Below are 18258 nucleotides of genomic sequence, written 5' to 3' on the forward strand. Positions count from 1 at the left end.
AGCCTGAGAAAATAAACCAAGAGGCAAGATCCAGCCAAAAGTATTCATCATTTATTGACCTCCTCCCTTTCAAAAAACCCAACTCATGGAAAAATAGCCAGGTCCATAATACCTGTCCCTATGCAGTACAACAGAAGAAGGAAGACATGCCAGGGGCTAGAGTATATCTCACTTAAATAAAAGTGTAAGGAACACATAATACTTGGTATATCATTAAGCAAAAGCACAGATGCTGCTTTATCAGAGAATCAGAAATAAGGAGGGCTGAGTCCCCATAGAGTCCTCCTCCATCATTCAGGACCTCCTCTTTTACCACCACACAGGCCAGGGGCTTCAGCAGAGCTGACTTACAGCATGTGGCAGCAATTTTTTTCCCCTGCATGACATCTAAAGGAAGATGGGAGTGGTGTCAAAATGGATCTGGACCCGCAGGAAAGCCACGGGTGGTGAAGGGAGCACTGGGGTCTTTGGCCCCACTGAGCTCTGCTCAGATGTACAACGGGAAACCCCTGTGGAGAACTACCTGAGCCTCTGAGAAACATCCAGCACATCCAACACAGGAGGGAGGAGGGGGGGATAGGCAGCACCAAAACAGAGGCTGAAACACATTCAAGACATCCTCAATATTTTTACACCAATCAAATCGGGGTGCAGACACTGCAGTGGGATGGGACAGGGCTCTCAGACACAAGAGCTCACGGCTGCAGACCCCTAGAGAAAGCCCCCATTCCTGCAGAGTCCTGGAGACATCACCCTCCTTCTCCTGGCCTCTGGGACACCCAGGAAGCTGCCTGGTACCACAGGGACCAGTCTTGTAAGGAAAGGTTGTGCTTGAGCATGTAAGGAGGTGGTAAGGAGACCTGCGTTTGCCCAGGAGGAGCTTTGACAGGAAAGCCACCCCTCAGGGGCTTTGGGACTTGCGAAGTGTGGGAGAAAGAATAGGGATACTCCTCCTGGCTGAAGGGAGCAGGTAAATCAGGAAAGACTTTTCATCTCAGGAGCCCCTGCTAGCCTGGGATCTCCTTGTCCTCCATCCAGCATGTCACTGTGAGCTCAAAGGCACCTGGAAGCTCTTTTTCCCTCCTCTTTAGTGAACAGTAACCACCTCACTGAGAAGCACCGTGGAAGACCTGCAGCTGTGTGAAAATGGTCATCAGTGCCAGAGCTCTAAGCCACAGCAAAACCACATCAGCACCACTCCCAGGACGGTGAGGAATGGGCAGGCTGGGAGGAGAACGCCACAGGAAGCATCACCAGTGCCACAGCTCAAAACTCATCTCTCCCATCTGTCTCTTCATGCCGCTCGCTGAGCTACTGATGGTGAGGAAAACCTCACTGAGAACATGAGGAGGAGGTGGTGGTGGTGGCAGTGTCCAAAGTAAGGACAGAGGCTGTGTGTGCCAGACCAGGAGAAGGGATCCACAGAGGGTAGAGGGTGGAAAACCTCTCAGTCATGAACTTCAGGCTCCTAACCATGCCAACTCCCAAGGCTGACACCAAGCAACGCTGACTTGCACCTCAGAGAAATGTTGTAGGAATGGGCTGTTCTTCAGCCAGTAGCACCTTCACAAACCAGGCATCTTCTTCCTCCCATGAGCGAGGGACGGAGCACTTTGAAAAATTAGGGACTCTCCAGGGCCAGCATGACACTGAGCTTCATCTGCCATGCTGAAATTGAAGGTAAGGATCAGTTCAAGACAATCAAACACAGCCAGTCCTGCCAGATTTGGGGAGGCTCTCCTGCCTTCAGCCTGGCAGGTGCTGCAGCCTTTCCAGAGCTTACTCATGGCAATTCAATGGCTTTTGTGTTGTAGCAGCCTGGAGGAAGACTCCTCTGGATATCCTCCAGGTTCTTTATATCGGCCAGGATCTCATCGATGTTGCTCTCCAGTGTCCGCACCCGGGCCTTCTGCAGCATGGCTGTCTGCTCCAGCTCAGACATCTCAGCCTTCAGCTGGTTGCTTCTGGTTTTGGCTTTGCTAAAATTCATCTCGAGCTGCTTCAGGCCATCCTCATCCACAGCGCCAGGCTGGTCTGTGGAACAGAAGGAAAACAAGGAATAAGAAAGCATGGATGGAGGCTGAGGACTACATCTTTCTAGATACTTCATCTCCACCCTGATGCCTGTCCACAGGCATCACCTGAGGCCAGCTTCCCACTAAACTCCCTAGACCCCAGTGGGGACCTGTCTCCATCCACATCCCACAGTGGCATCACAAAACCTACTCATCAGGCGCAGCAGCTCTTCCAGGGCACTCAGTGTCTCCTGCACGGCCACCCCTGCCTGACCAGCCTTGTCATGGACTCTCTGAGCCTCCTGAGCTGTCTGAAGGAGGAAAGACAGCAGCTGTAAGGTGCAACTGAGCCCAAAAGGCAACAGGGATGGGGACAAGGCAAGGGAGACAGGGACCCACCTCCTGTATCACAGCAGCATCCGCCTCAACCTCCGAGAGCTTCCTCTCGAATTCATCATCTGCTTCCTTGGCCTCGCGCCGCAGGGCAGCCACTGCCTTCTCCAGGGCGAGGACACCATCGGCCGTCTGGTTGGCTTCCACCTTCAGCTGGGCAATCTCCTGGGGAAGACAAAGGCACTTTCAGAGGGGCAGAGCATGGCCAAAAGGTGCACTGGAATGCAGAGCTGATGGAAATTCCTTCTATGGGGACCCAAAATGACCACACATTGGCCTGTATCCTTCATGTTCTCCCACCAGTTGTTTCAGAGAGCTGTTCCCATGGCAATGGCTCAACCCCTCCTGCACACATCAGCAAATCTCTGGGAAATTACAACACACATCTGGGAGATGAACCCTCAAGCAGCAATTTTGGGACCTCACAAGCCTGCCAGTGGCTCAGGCTGTGGGAGGGGAAAAATCCCCTTGGTCACTGAAAGGCAGCTACAGTGAGATGCCACAAAGATCCTCATGGAAGAAACGTGCCTGCAGAGATCTGATCTGCACACCCACTGATCTACAGCCAAACTTGGGTATCTGCAGGACCCACTGTAGAGAAACTTTAGCCCAGAAATCAATGTAGCAGGTCCAAAAGTTAACCCATCAGCCCCACCATGAAGTGCTAACCATCTCCTCTTCTTCCACTGTTTTTCCTTCCAAACTCTTTTCTGCCAGCACTAGTACTGGAGCCTACCCTCACCTCCTGGATCCCTGTGGTGATCTCCTTCGCTTCCCCTGCAGCACTGCTGGCTGCCTTGGATTCGGAAGCAGCGCTGCCCAGGATTGCTTCGGCTCGGTCTGTCTTCTCCCTGGCACTGGTGACCATGCTGCTGATAATGGGCAGCCTCCTCATGGCATCTTCAGCTTCCCTCCTCTTGTCACCTGCTTGCAGGTTGAACTCTGGAAGAAACACATGTGGGAATGAAGCTGCACTACCTTTGTGAGATCCCACGTGGAAACGCAAGGGAAGGGTTTCTAGGATGTTACCCCTGAGGCTCTTCAGGATTTGTTCCACCTGGTAGAAGGTGGCATTGCCAGCGCTCATGGCTTGCAGGGCTGTGCTCTTGGCGAGGTTGGCTCGGGACAGCAGCTGTGTCAGCTTCTGCAACAGGTCAAAGGGACACAACAGGTGGATGAAGGACAGAGTATGGGAGGACTGGACATACCCAGAGCAGTCTGGGAGGAGTTGGGCTGGAGGAGAAGACCCATCAGCCTTTTTCCAAATGCCTGCTCTTGCCCCTGAATCAAGGCTACCACAACCTGCTGGCACAGCCTTGTGCTGGGGCTCCTCAACCAGCTCCAGCCATCCTGAGTCATCTTGGCTCTAATCTTTCCAGGAGTAGGTCTTCAACCTGCCTCACATGGAGAAGGTGTGCAGGTAAGACCCTGCATCAGCAGTTCCATGCTCACAGGGAGGTCTCCCACGGGCTTCAGAAGACCAACCCCAAGGCCGCGTTTCCAAGAAAGGGTACAATCCTGCTCCAGGCAGGCAGAGCTACCTTTGACAACCAGACTGGGATAGTGGTGGTGCCAAGGGCATCCCACCAAAGCTCCAGCTCCTGGAGGACAACACAGCCCCTCGGCCAATCTCTTACCGCTCTCTCGCCCTCTTGCCTTCGCAGCAGCTCCTTGGTTTCCTCCTCCCAGTGCCCCGTGCGGCTCTGCAGCTGCTTGTACTGGGCCATGTAGGTGTCCACCAGGCTCAGCAGAGCACTGGCATCCTGCTTCAGCCGGGATGCCTCCCCCTGAAACAGAGACATGATGGGGTCCCAGCATCTCCCCAGTGCTCCCCGGGAACCACGGGCAAAAGGGTGAGAAGATGCATATCCGATGGCTCTCCAATGGGGACAGAGCACTGGGAAGGGCTGAGCTGCTGGCAGGGAGAGCAAAAGGTCCCACAGACACAAAGCCCTCACCTCAAAGGAGCCGATGTCGGTCTCTGTCAGGCGGGACAGGGAGCTGAGGAGCACTAGGCTGCCCTGGTAAGCCTTGTCTGCCTCAGAGGCCATTCCGTCGGCATCAGCCTTCAGGCCTCCAGCCAGCGACTGCAGCTTCTCGTACCTGCAGGGATGCGGGACTGGAGAGCCTGGTACCAGCCAGGCTGCCAACTCCCCACCCCAGCATTAATGCTGCCTTCTACATGGACTTGTTCACGCTCTCCATTTATCATGCAGGAAAACCCAATTGCAAACACCCCCTGCATCCCAGTCCCTCAGCCAAACAGGGCATCCACTGGCTCCTTACTCCTGCTCCAGGAACCAAAGGTGTTTAACACATCTGAACCCTCATGGGCTCCACAGTGGCTCTGCTAATCTCTGCCCTACAACTGGATGTTTCTTCCTGCACATCCCAGTTCAGCTTCTTAACTTCCCTTAGGGCTGTTGCTTGCACCCCACTAGTGATGTGCGAAATCCCAGCCCCACCGTGGTGGGCTCTGGAGTGGCACCAGCCCACTACACAGGAATCATGGGGCTAAAGCCACCCTGGGGCTAAACCCAGCCCAGATTTGCAACCACATGTGGAACAGACTCCCCCCGTCAGGAGTCTCTTCACAGACATGCCAGCTTCCCTTAGCTGCTGGCAGTTCCATGGGAGCACCGTGGTCTGTGTAGTGGGAAGCAGACGCTCCACAGACCTGTCAAATCTCCATCTCCACCACTCAGATGTGCCAGTGACTGAAGTTCCAGCAAGTCCCGCCTCCGAACACACACATTTCTGCAGCTCAGATGGAGAGGCAGCGAAGGGGACACAGGTGCTTGGCCACCCCTCTCCTCCCTCCCACATCCCCCCGTGACACACAGGCCAGCACAGCCCCCACTCACCTCCCGAGCAGCCCGAGCAGGGAGCCGGAGGCAGCCACCTCTCCGCCGGCCGCCGCGCGCAGCAGCTCCAGCGCCTGCCCCGCGTCCTCCCGCCCGGCCCGCACCGCTTGCTCGATGGTGCTGGCTGCTTGTGCATGGCTGCGAAGGACAGAGCGGGGCTCGTGAGAAACATTTCCCACCTAGGTTTTCTCCACCAACTTCCTTTACTGTTGTATCCAGGGATGCTGGACTGCACCCTCTCAGGAAATGCAGAGTGTTTGCAAAAGAGATCCGTATTTTCCTTGTCCCTCCTGTGTCTCTCAAGAGTAGAGAAGCACCAGAGGGGAGGTAGATGCTGCCAGTTCCAACTGGACACACATGGGTCACTTATCACAAAGATGCTTCTAAATCACACCCAACTCCACCCTCAAAGGCAGCTGAGGACAACTCTATAGGGCAGCGAAGTCAGCCCAGCAGCTGCATCTTCCTCTGTTCCAGGGCCAGCACAGAGGTTTTGGCAGCTGCAGCCCAGTGGGTTCACAAGGACCCCCCAAATATTACCTTCTGGGCACCCAGTGGGATCTCAGTCCCACTGCCCTCTCTTTCTCAGCTGATGGCGGGAGGAACTCACCTGTTGGCCAGTCTCAGAGCCTCCTGGGCCAGCATCAAGAACTGATTTGAGCCCCCGGGAAGGCTTGAAACAGGAATGTTCTGAGGAGAGAGGGAGGCAAAGAGCTGTGAGTGCTTTTCTCTGCTCTCCATTCAGCTCAGCAGTGAAAGAGGCAACCGCAGTGCGTTAAACCTCCACCAGCCCCAAAGACCCCTGCCAGCAGCTCTCCATGTCCAGGCTGCATGGAAAGGGCCACCAGAACATCTACACTCACAAAACAAACATAATATCTGGAATTCCTTAAATCCTTGCTCTCCCCATGCATTTTTTTTCCAGCCCTGAGCTAGACTAGGAGTGTGTCACATGCAGATGCTCTCACCACCCGGTGGAGGGCGGCTCCACTGCTCTCCAGGTCCAGCCTCGCTCTCTCCAGCAGCTGCCGGGTCTCCTGCACCTGCCTCTCGTACTGGCTCCCGAGAGACCTCAGCCTCTCCACCGTTGCCTTGATCTCGCCCAAGCGGCTCTGGGAGCTGGGACCCTGCCCATTCATCCTGGTCACACGGCCTTCCAGAGACCTGTCAGAAGCTGGTGAGACAGAAAGAGGAAGGCTGAAGAGAAACTCGTTGCTGAGCAGAAGGGCACAGGCAGCAAAACTCTCCCCAACACAGCCCAGATGGCCCCATTCCAGGGCAGTGGGTGGGTGGTACCTTGCAGGCTCAGGGCTTCCCTGAGGATGGTCCGCAGCATCTCCTCAACCACCTGCATTCTCCTCTCCAGCTCCTGGCTCTGGGCCCCACCACCAGCTTGCAGCCCCGAGGAAAGCAGCTCCAGCTCCGCCAGCTGCTGCAGGTACAGATCCACCTGCAACCATAGACCAGGCCATCAGTGAGCAGCACACCAAACCCACAGGGAAAGACCAGGGTGGGAACCAGGTCCACAGTCCAGTCAGAGAACGAAGAGCAACATGAGGGCCCGTTTTTGGATGGGGCACAAGGGATCACTTCAGTGGGGTACAAAGCCAAAGCTCAAAATCACTCCTCACTTGAGGAGGACATGAGGAGACACTGAGGGTGAACGAATCGCTGCACCCCTTGCTGCTCAGGGGCCCTGGGACTGGCATGGATGCTCACCTGGGCTTTCACCTGGCTGTAGCAAGCCGGGCACTCACTCTCTTCACAGTTGGGACCCTCAAAGCCGGGTTTGCAGATGCAGCTCCCATCACTCCTGCATTTCAGGGGCTCAGCACCAACTGAGTTGCAGGTGCAGGCTGCAGGTTGGAGCAACACAGGTTCAAAGGAGTCTGTCCCCATCTCAAGCCTCAGCACATCTTTTCATCAACCCTCTCTCCCTGCTTTCCTCCCACCATTTAGCCTTGTGCTTTGGTTCCTGCTCTCTACTCCCACTTTCTAGCCTTGGCTTTTGTGGCATCCCCCTTCTCACCAAGCACTCAGGCACGGATTTTCCTACTCAAACAGTGCCCAGCTCTGACCTCTGCACTTGTCGGCGGGGTCGGGGGCCAGCGGGTTCCCGAAGAAGCCGTCCTTGCAGCGGTCACAGTAGAAGCCGGCAGTGTTGTGGATGCACTTGAGGCACTCCCCGGTCTGGCGGTCGCAGTTCCCCACAGCGTTGGGCTCCACGTTGCCGTTGCACTGGCACAGCTGGCAGGGCTGGGAAGCCACTGGGTCCCCAAAATAACCATCAGCACAGTACTCGCAGTTGTCCCCTGGGAAAGGAGAGATGAGACACTCATGCTCGTGCCTGCAAGGCAGAGGCTGCCTCGCTGCTTCTGCCTCACAGAAACTCATCAGAGTTGGCACGACAGCATCTCTGCCCTCATCACTACCACAGCACCACAGCCAACACAACAGGCAGGCTCTCAAAAGCTGGGTGCAACAGCTGACATTGGCTAAGTAATTTCCTATTTGTTTTTTTTCCCTATTTTTTATTCCCCTCCCTCTCCCACCCATCCTTTTTCCATCCATGTTGTGTTTAGATGAGAACCTCTCCTGGGGCGGGGCAATGTGTCTTCACAGCCCTTGGGGCTGAAGCACCCTGTCACAGGAAGGAGTGGCAGTGCCTCAGGCAAGCTGGGCAGAGAGGATGGGATGGATCCACCCAGCTCCAAGCATCCCTGCACAGAGGGTAGAAGCTCTGGGAAAAGGCAGAGCGGAAGCAAGGAGAAGGGCATTACCAGCAGCTCCAGGAGGGCAGTGGTCACAGGTGACCTCCTCACTGCCTGGCACCATGGAGCAGCCCTGGCCGTGGCCGCAGGGGCAAGTCCTGCAACCGTGTGGCTGCCGGGGGTCGTGGTAGGAGCCGAAGGGGCAGCTGACACTGCTGCCCACGTTTTCATCTCCAGAGTAGCATTCGCCTGGAGGAGGAAGGAAAGGGCTTAGGGAAGTTTACTCACAGCCCTGGTGGGACACCCTCCACCACTCCACCCACCGCAGCACACTCCAGCGTCCTCCACGAGATATCTTAAGATTCCCACACCTGCCCATACCATGCACCACATAAAATCATGGAATGGTTTGGGTTGGAAGGGACCTTTAAAGGTCACCCAGTCCTACTGCCCCTGCGATAAGCAGGGACATTTTCAACTACACCAGGTTGCTCAGAGCCCCATCCAACCTGAGGCACTGTCAGGCTTAACTTTAAAACAAAAAGTCAGAAGAGTTTACTGCTATCAGGGCAGCAGGAGATGCTTTTTTTCTCTCTCCAGTATGCAACATCTACACCCAATTTGATCCAAATGCATTTGGGTGCAGTGCTTCTAGGCTCTGGGGAGTTTTTCTAGGATGATCCCCCACATTCCAGCCCCCTGAGTCACAGAATCACAGAATCAATTAGGTTGGAAAAGACCTCTGAAATCATCGAGTCCAACCTGTGACCCAACACCACGACATCAACTAGACCAGAGCACCAAGTGCCATGTACAGTCTTTCCTTAAACGCCTCCAGGACCTCCACCACCTCTCTGGGCAGCCCATTCCAATGTCTGACCACTCTTTCTGTGAAGAAATTTCTGCGAAGTCAGTGCTCCTGACCCCCCCAGCTAAGTTCTTGGGACACAGGCAGCTGTCCTGCATTCCCACACACCCTACAAGCACTGCGTGGTGGCGGTGGCTCCTCTTACCAGTGTCAGGGTCACAGATTCCTCCCCCCTGGCAACTGCAGGGCACGCAGATGCTGAAGGGCCCTTGGCCAGGGCTGTCTCTGCGGTAGCCAGGGGCACATCTCTCACAGAACTGCCCCCCGTACGCTGCCGGGCACTCGCAGCGCTCCACCCACGGAGCAGGGACTCCAGGGATGGGCTGTGCCGACACCAGGGTGACATTGTCGATGTAGCCAGTGCCTGGAGAGAGGTACAGCCAGTCACCCGTGGAGGACAGTAGCTCCACCTGCAAGACCCCCACACCCAGGACCTGCTCAGGTTACACATCCTATTGCAATGTCCAAAGGCAAATGGAACAGCCAAATCTGTTGCCACCTTGCTCAATCTCTTCATAATTTAACTTTGCCACTGTAGGGCACTTAATATCATTATTATTACTTTTACAATACCTTCTACCAAAGGTGTCTCTATCTGGAGAGCTGGTGTCTCCAGCAGTGAGGAGATGCCAACCTAGCGCTTGCAAGCTCTCCTCACACTTACTGTACTCCCCAAATGTGGCTCGAATCCAGAGGGCTGTCAGGTTTCCCAGCAGCCTGCGAAATTCCAAGTGATTCAGCCTCGGGCTCCACTTGCTGCTCGGGTGTTCATCCAACCTGCCGTGGGAGAGGGGAGAAGTGGAACCAGTTTCAGGAAAACAAGATGCCTCCACAAAAACGTGGCAGCCCTCGCCCATCCTGAGCTCAGGGCTTTGAGGAACTGACCCCATGCAAGCGACCCCAAGCCAAGTACCCAGCCCAATCTCAAGCCAGATTTTCTACTGCCCCTCTCACAAAGTAACCCCTTTATCCAGGAGAGATGCCCCTGAGGTGGATCCAGCCCAAACCAGGCCACCATCTGCCACCTCCAAGGGATCACAGCTGAATCCAGGAGCCGTTCTTGCTCCTCCCTACCCCAAACACCCCAGCCTCGCCCTTTACCTGAACGTGTATGTATGGCTGACACCGCAGGGTAGGACCTCCCCCTGGGGTAAGAAGGGGGCAGTGACCCTCAGGCCATCTCCTTCCAGGATCACATCATGTGGAGATGGCTGGAGTCCCCCTCGGTCCAGGCGGTAATCGAAGGAGAGCGTCTGGCCATAGCTCAGTTGCTGGTTCCCAAGGAATTTCGCTGCAAAGCAAAGGAAAGGAAAACTAAAGGCTTAAAATCTTGCCTTCCTCCTAAAGGCTCAGTTCATGGGATCAGACCAAGAAAAGGGTTCATTGCCACCTCTGCCCCCGGCGATGCCACACCTACCAGGTGCCACGAAGTATATGGGCTCCGATCTCCTCGCCGCTATGAAGGCATCCCAATGGCGTGGGGACCACTGGAGCTGGGCTGGGGAGCTGCTTGCATGGACACCTCGCCAGCCCTCAGCACCTGGAGCACCAACAAGGAGCCATCAGCGGCAACAGGGAAAGTGTTTCCAGGACTCCAGCAACTTTCTTCAGCTGTATATTATCAAAGCCCTCTAGCTTCCTACCCCCAGCTTCTGAGGGGGTAGCACAGGTACCCCTGTGCCCACACATCTGTACAACTGCCCGGATGGGCACAGAGGCTTCCTCCAAGTGGCAGGGAAGACATGCTGAATGAAGCCTATGCTCCCCCAAACCTTACACCCTACTTCTGCCTACAATCAATTCATGCCACCCATCAAAGCAGGGGTGCTGCAGCCATGGGCAGGTTGGATGAGGACCCAAGGAGCATGCGTAGCCTGGGGCTGACTCCCAGCAGGGCTGTGAACAAGGGAGCTCCTCCAGCCCATCAAAAAGAAGGGCTGGCAAACACCCCCAGGAGTCGTGGGGATGTCCCGCTTGGGCTTCACCTTGCTGGAAGGTGGAGGTGATGTTGTGGACGCTGTGGTTGTCCGCGCTGACACACGTAGCCGAGTGCCCATAGCAGAAGCAGGGGGAGCATCCCATGGGGTTTCTGGCATCCAGGTTGTAGAAGTGTCGCTTGCACCTGGGAAAATGCAAGAAGGTGACAAAGGTAGAGTTCATTTTCTCTTTTTACTGGTCAACATAAGCATTCTTTTAATGACAACTGTGCAACACAGCCATTGCCAGGGTTCGAGGTCATCGCCAGGCTGAGATGGCAAGACAGGCATGTGCAAATGGCTTCCCACTGCCAGAGGGCAGGGTTAGAAGGGATACTGGGAAGGATTTCTTCCCTCTGAGTGTGCTGAGGACCTGGCACAGGTTGCCCAGAGAAGCTGTGGCTGCCCCGTCCCTGGAAGTGTCCAAGGCCAGGTTGGACGGCGCTTGGAGCAACCTGGGCTAGTGGGAGGTGTCCCTGGCCATGGCAGGGGACTTGGAATTGGGTGATCTTCAAGGTCCCTCCCAGCCCAAACCATTCCAGGATTCTACGATTCTGTGCACTGCCAGGGAGATGGAGGTCATGCCATGCAGTGGTGCGGCAGTCCCCTGACACCCACCTCTCACAGCGCTCCCCAGCAGCGCTCGCCTTGCAGACGCAGCGGCCGGAGCGACAGTTCCCGGAGCTACCGGCAGGGTCACACTCGCACTGCAGGTTCCTGCAACAGGGACAGCAGCAACCTCGACCTGGATTTCCAGCTCAGTCTGGGAGCTCAGTGCCCCCTGCTATCATAGAAGAGAGCAGAGAAACACCCCCAGATACCATTTCCATGCTGGAAGGGGAAAAATAACCAGCAGAGCCATCTCTGTAAGGAAAACCTGCAGCGCTGTGGGTACCAGGCTGAGACTGCCCAGCGCTACCACCCCAGCACACCCCAGAGCACCTGACCCGCTCACAAGAGCAACATGAAGCTCTGCTGAGCTTAATAAACCCTGGCTGAGTTTAACAGATCCCGGCTGAGCTCCAACAGGCAGCAGCACCCCAGGGAAGCTGCAGAAGGCCAGGCACAGCAGCACAGCTGCAGGCAGTCCCCCTCACCTACACCCTTTGCCTGCCTGCGGCCCCAGAGGAGCAACAGTGAGGTGAGGTCAGGAAGAAGAGGACACAGCACTGAGGAAGTCAGAGAAGAAATGCTACTAAAGGTATTTAAACAGGGCATCGTGCAAAGGAAGGGGTTTATTTTTGCAGGCACATCTCCTTGTGAGTGGCACCGACACCAGGCAGGCCCACAGTGGGCAGGTTCTGTTTTACATGGCCAAGCCTGGCTGTCACCTGTTTGGCATTATCTGGGTAATAAAACAATGGCCTCAGTGTGTGGTTAAGCTCAGATTTTGGTGCTGTTGCAGGACAGTGAGCTCTTGCATGGAGGTCCAGCCCCACTGGAGCCCATTCTCTCCCAGCAAGGTTGGCTCAAGGCCGTCGTTGTGCTGCCACAAAACAAACTCTGCCCTTGCACAGGGTGTTTTCAGCCAGCTCGGGTGCTGGGAGAGCTCTGGGGGCCGGCCCTCCTGCTGTCCCCATGCCACTGAGGGAGGTCAGCACTCACTGCCCGCTCCTCCGGCACCCGGCCTCGGACAGGGGCTCAAAGCCCGGCTGGCAGCGGTCACACTTGTCCCCCATCACGCCAGGCTTGCAGCTGCACCGGCCGTAGCTGTCACACTGTGTGCTGAGGGAGCCTGCGGAGAGAGGGGAAGGAGAGGTTGGGATGGGCCCAATGGGCCAGGGGGCAAAGCACCACACCATCACTGCATCAGCAATCCAGCCCCAGGGACAGGTCCCCACCTGAGATCCCCACACAGGGCTGAGACACCAGGTCTGGATGTTAAAAGTTGTTCCAGTCTCCCTGTGAGACTTGGAGGAGGTAAATCCCAGCAGGTATTGACCAGATGCCCAGGACAAGGATCCTCTTCCCTACTCTAAAGGTCAGCAAGAAGAAAAAGATGGAGTCTAGGGAATTTTTTCTTCTTTGCCAGACTCTCTGCTAGTTAGACATCACTGGAACTTGATTTTGGTGCCTTTACAAGGAACCCATGGGGCTGAGGGCCATGGCAGGATCTTTGGTTTCCAACCTACAGGCAGCTGTCCTGCTGCCAGGCCATCCTTGTGCCAGGGCAGCCAAGGGGATATGTGCCATTCCAACCCCTTAAAGCCTATTGCTCTGTCCTCTTGCCAGTTGTTTTTGATGTGCAGGTAATACTTCTAGTGGTCCTCCTGCACCAAGAGACCAACAGGCATTTCAAGTGCAAAGGTTGTAAACTCAAAGAGAGGAGGTTTAGATTGGACATAAGGAAGAAACGTTTTATAATGAAAGTGGTTGGACACTGGCACAGGTTGCCCTGAGAAGCTGTGGCTGCCCCATCCCTGCAAGTGTTCAAGGCCAGGTTGGACGTGGCTTGGAACAACCTGGGATAGTGGAAGGTGTCCGTGGAAGGTTGTCCTTCCTCCATGGAAGGAGATGATCTTTAAGGTCCCTTCTGACCCAAACCTGTCTGTGAGTCTGTGATTATTTCAGAGGGCAGGTGGGTCTTGTAGCCTCTGGTCCGGTGTGTAGGGACCAGAGCCTTACCTGCCCAGGTGCTCAGCAGGTGCTTCAGGCTCCCCTACAGCCCTGAGCAGACCCTGTGCCCTCGGGGCTGTCGTGCACGTACCCCAGGGGTGGCAGTGGCAGGGCAGACAGCACTCCCGCTCTTGCCGTCGGAAGAACCCCTCCTTGCAGCGCTCGCAGCGCGCGCCCTCTGTGTTGCCCCGGCAGCCAAGGCAGCGGTACCCGTTCCCCGTCTCCCGCAGGAGCTGCCAGTCGAAGGCACACTGCCTGGACATCCCGTTGCAGTCGCAGACTGGGGAGAAGAGAGCAGAGAGACATCTCAAACAATGCTTAGAGATGAGGGTACCAGTTGTAAGTACCACCCTGAAGGCCAAGGAATAAGCCCAGGCGGTGCAAATGTCCCCTTCTCGCTCTGCTAATAACAAGCTCTGTCCCCATGTCTCTGCTCTTGTCCCCATGTGTCTGTGTCCATCAGCCACCCCTGTGCCACCAGTGCCCACAGGGTGCTCTGCATCCTCACACTGTGGAGCGATGTCCCATTTCACTGCCAACATGGTTCAGGACGGACAAACCCCTCAAGCCAAGCATGGCATGGCCAGGGATGTCCTTCAGTCTTTCACGCGACTTCCAATGAGGATTTTGAGTAACCAAAGATGATTAAACAGCCCCCCAGATCTTGTCCTGAGGAAAGCATGGGGAACCTTACTGGAAACTTCAGGGAGAAGGGAAAGATCCCTGAGGTTATGTTTTGTTTCACCCAGCCTCTGACCAGGCGTGAGTTCAGGAGGAAAAACTCAACCAACTTCAACCAGGTCTCCCCAGCCAGTTCTTCCATGCAGGGAGTGGCCTGTGATCCGAGGCACTCGGCAGAAGTATGCCAGCCAAGAGGGAGATCGGCAATAAAGGTTTTGGCACAGGTCACCTACCTCAACCTCCCTGTGAAGAAAAGCTGCAGCTGCCCACATCACTGCATGATGGATGCCAGGAAGAACAGGCATGAGACTCTGCCTCCCACTAGAGCCAGGACAGGCGATCCCTCTGGAGAGCAGACGGGCAGGTACCTCCCCAGACATGCCTGCTCCAGCACTCCCTTGCTTGTCCAGGTATTCCCTTGAAGGCACCTCTCATCTAAGGCCTCAGCAGCCAGTACTCAAGTGTTTAAGCCTGAGGACCTTTATTCCAGATGCATCTCTCAGTGCCACAGAGGAAAGCAAGCACAGCTGAGAGGATGGTTGGCAAAGACAGGCAGGAGAATGAAACATGCCAAGGGAAAAAGCCTCAGGGACCCCTCAGGGATGCAGAACCTGCTGAGAAGGTGCTCTGAACCACCCTGATGCTGCCATGGGAGCCTCGACCTCCCTCTGAGGAACTCTGCTCACTGCTGGTCTCCTTGGGATAAGAAAGGTGGTCCCCAGCTGCCCACCTCCCGCTCAGGTCACCTCTGAGAGCACGGAGAGGTGGAGGAAGTCCAAAAGCAAGCAGAAACCTGCAGCATGGATGCAGACAGCATCCTGTACTCGACACACACAGAGGCTCCTCCTTCCCAGTGCTCTTCTGGCACAGCTCAGCCCCAGGATACAAGGTCCCTGTCCCTCTGCATCTGTGATTCCCAGCACCAGGCACAGGCTCCTGCGCCCTGTGCTCACAGCTGGGCGCCGCCCTCCCTCCCTCCCACACACCCATCGGCACCCACATTCCAGACAGAGGCACTAAGCCCAGCCTCTGCCAAGAGCAGAGGTGACCTCATGCACCAGCAAACAGGGAGAGAGATTTTTCCAGCTCTGGCAAACATGGCTCTTCCCTCACAGCCTGGCTGCCAGGAGACCGAGATTCAGCTACAGCTGGGAGGGGACCTGTGGGCACAGAAGTCCTGTCCCCAGGGCGTGGGAAAGCACCCCCAGCCTCAGTGGGCATCACCAGTGACCCAAGGACATGGACAATACAGACCAAGAGCAACAGCATGGGACTTTCTCAAGGTCTCTGTGCTCACCTTCACCGTGGGAAGACCCCACTTGGGGTTGATCCCACTCCCATCCCTCCACACTGCAGTGAGATCTCAAGTTGGAAGGGACCCATAAGGATCTTTGAATTGAACTCCACCCACGCATCACCCTACCCTACCTCTATGTAATCCGGAGGATTTACTGGGTTGCTAAATTACAGGCGTGAGCACTATTCCCCCAGGGAATGAAAACCTTTTTTCACGTGTTGCTCTCTGGCTGCAGCACGTTAGGAGCCAGTTCTCCTGGCACAGACTCAGGTCTCACTAATCCAAAGCCATTTGAGATGCTGCGGCAGGTTAGTGCCATCACCCCACCGGTGTGGCTGCTCCTGGTCTTCTCCTGGAAACCTGAGAGCTCAGACAGGCTAATCCTTATCAAGAGCAAGAGGTGGAGCACGTAGGAACTGCTGGAAGATGAGGACCAACCGAGGACAGGATCATTTCTATATCCAGGTGCCCTGAGGCTCTGCTCTGAGATCATCCATGGAAAAGAGCAGGCTCCCTAGAGGAGAAGCTTTGCAGCTGGATTTCTTCAGTGCTACGTCAGGATGCAGGAGGTACATGGAACGCATCCAGCAGGACATCATTCCCCCAGCTCCCACCCAGCAGAATAAAGCATGAAAAATGCTTGATTGCTGTGACGAGATGAATTCCCACATCAGAAAGGCTTGGATAAGGAGACATGCAGCTTCAGGCCTCTTAAACTGTCTTCTTAAATTCACAAAACCAGAAAATGAGGCAGGGTCTGAGTGGAGCAGATCCAACAGCCCCGTACACAAGCCAGCCTACAAAGACCCCTCCTTCCATCAGGAGATCAACAGAGCTTTGCATGCAATGAAGCCTCCACATCAACACAAGCCATTCCCTGCTCCATGCTCTTGGGACAGCGACCCAGAAGGCTGTCCAATCTGCTGTCCAAGTCTAGGTATCCCCATTGCCCAACTCCTTTCTCACTGCAGGAAGACCTGCCTGGGGCTCCATCAGCATTGGCAGGGACATACCCCACACCAGGAGCCAAAACCTGCTGTTTGGTGCCTTCTGCTTTCTAACACCCTGAGTTAAACACCTTGTTGGTGCGATGGAGCTCTGACCGCCATATTCCAGTTCTTCCCTGAACCCTGGGAGATCTCTTCAGCCATCCTGTGCTGCCACACACAAGGCTCCACAGGGATCAGAGTACAAGTGTCCTGACTGCTGCTCTGCTGGATCACACCTGAACCCAGTTTGACTTGAGCACTTTGCAGGCAAAACAGGATTACATGGGCTAATTACAAGCCCATATCTAGAGCTGGGACTAGAGAGAGCACGGGAGACTAAATTACACCACCAAGCCCCCTCAGAAAATCTACTGCAGCATAAAAACACGGCTGGTATCAACCATCGCTTTCACACACACACAGAAATAGGTTCAAGAGTCCATGGAAAAGGAGCAGTTTCCCACATACTGCCAGGAAGGAGGAGGAAAGGAACCTACGCCAGTATTTTTAAACTTACACGTAATTAAGGCTGATGTAATAATTAACTCAAGTAGCATGTAAAGCAAAAGAGGTCTTTTTTTTTTTTTTTTAGAAAAAAAACCCTAAACCAAAACATTTATTCAGCACTTATTACACCCCTGTTGCACCACTTAAAACTGATAAAATCCAACTTTAAGCCCAGTAGCGTTCAGAACACCAGTAATGCAGAAAAAAAAAAAGAATTAAAATCACTCAGTATTTACAAAATACAAGTGAAAACCTGATTTTTGCCAAACATACTATAGGCCAGTAAAACTGAAACCCTGCTATTGAATTACCACTGGGCTGGATATGCTCAAACCTCCCTGCACTACACTCTCTGCTACAATTGCACTCCTGAGAGGATCTGCTGGATTTTGGAAGCTCATCATCAATCCATGGACCACGGGAGACTTGTCGTCTCCCACGGGGTGCAGCAGGGCTGTGGGCGCCTTGTGAGCTCCACAGACTTGCACAAACTCCAAACACGACCATGCTGCTACATCAGACTGGGTCCTGGATGCTTCCAGCTCTTCTCCAGGCTTGGGGAAGGTTTTGGTTACAGCAGCGACCGCCTGGGCGATGCTCGTGCTCACACCCACATGCCACCCCAGCAGCAAGGCTTCATACAGAGAGCAACAACATAACTGCACATAAATAACTTATTGAAAGGGATGCCAGTGAAAAAAAACAAAGTCAAAGTGCTCATGGGCTATTCAACCCTGGAGGAAACGCTAAGCCCAAGGGCGGGATGGCAGAGCGCCCTGGCAGGGTGCTGTGCTCCCAGACAGCTCCCAGTTACCGGACCGGAGAGAGCTGCGAGCACGCCCGCACGTCCGAGCGGGACCAGCCGACCTTGGCGAGGCCTCACCTTCTCCTCTGCGTGTGCTCGGGGCTGCGGGCAGCAGGGACGCGGCCAGGCAGGCGAGGGGCAGGAGCCAGCGCCCGGCCATGGCTCGTGCCGGGGAGCCCAGGGCGCCCGGTCCGGAGGGATCGCGACCAGGGCTGCCCGGTGCCTTGTTTGCTCGTGTGTTTTTTATCGGCTGCTCCACCTGAGTCACTCCCAACAGGAAGGAGCACGTGTGCCGTGGGCTGACTCACCGCGAGCAGGGAGAGCCCAGCCCAGGCAGCGCAGACAGGAGCCCACCCCATCCACAGAGCACCCCGAGGAGCTTCTGCCTGCACCCTCCTAGGGCTGATAGCTCATGGGCAGGGGAATAAAATATACCTGCAGCCCTGCGGACGCCCCTCCTGCCCGTCCCACTCGCCCACCTCCATCCCACCCGCCGTTGCTGCCTCCGCGGGCAGGGCACCGGGGCTGGCTGGGGA

The 18258-nt window shown here is 55.3% G+C and overlaps 1 protein-coding gene across 1 annotated transcript; it reads right to left on the reverse strand.

Moving 5' to 3' along the window:
- Window positions 1-29: 29 nt before the first annotated feature.
- LAMC2 (laminin subunit gamma 2) lies at window positions 30-17995 on the reverse strand. The gene is made up of 23 exons (XM_064664098.1): window positions 17801-17995; window positions 13535-13723; window positions 12433-12562; window positions 11446-11544; window positions 10837-10973; window positions 10269-10391; window positions 9953-10142; window positions 9516-9628; window positions 8997-9215; window positions 8053-8232; window positions 7351-7584; window positions 6992-7128; window positions 6569-6722; window positions 6241-6446; window positions 5883-5962; window positions 5273-5410; window positions 4367-4511; window positions 4046-4195; window positions 3438-3552; window positions 3151-3350; window positions 2415-2573; window positions 2227-2326; window positions 30-2034 (listed from the first exon to the last, which is right to left on the reverse strand). The coding sequence occupies exons 1-23, from the start codon at window positions 17880-17882 to the stop codon at window positions 1784-1786; spliced, it is 3531 nt and encodes a 1176-aa protein (XP_064520168.1). The 5' UTR covers window positions 17883-17995; the 3' UTR covers window positions 30-1783.
- Window positions 17996-18258: the final 263 nt, after the last annotated feature.

Source organism: Pseudopipra pipra, chromosome 9 (genome assembly GCF_036250125.1).
Source record: "Pseudopipra pipra isolate bDixPip1 chromosome 9, bDixPip1.hap1, whole genome shotgun sequence".
Classification (NCBI taxonomy): Eukaryota; Metazoa; Chordata; class Aves; order Passeriformes; family Pipridae; genus Pseudopipra; species Pseudopipra pipra.

Bases quoted from the DNA above. Each gene is read 5' to 3' on its own strand.
- LAMC2 (XM_064664098.1), bottom strand. From the start codon at position 17,882: ATGGCCGGGCGCTGGCTCCTGCCCCTCGCCTGCCTGGCCGCGTCCCTG. The intron at 9,629-9,952 runs GTAAAGGGCGAG...CTCCCACGGCAG, and splicing joins AGCCATACATACACGTTCAG to GTTGGATGAACACCCGAGCA. The intron at 5,963-6,240 runs GTGAGAGCATCT...CTCTCTCCTCAG, and splicing joins GAGCCGCCCTCCACCGGGTG to AACATTCCTGTTTCAAGCCT.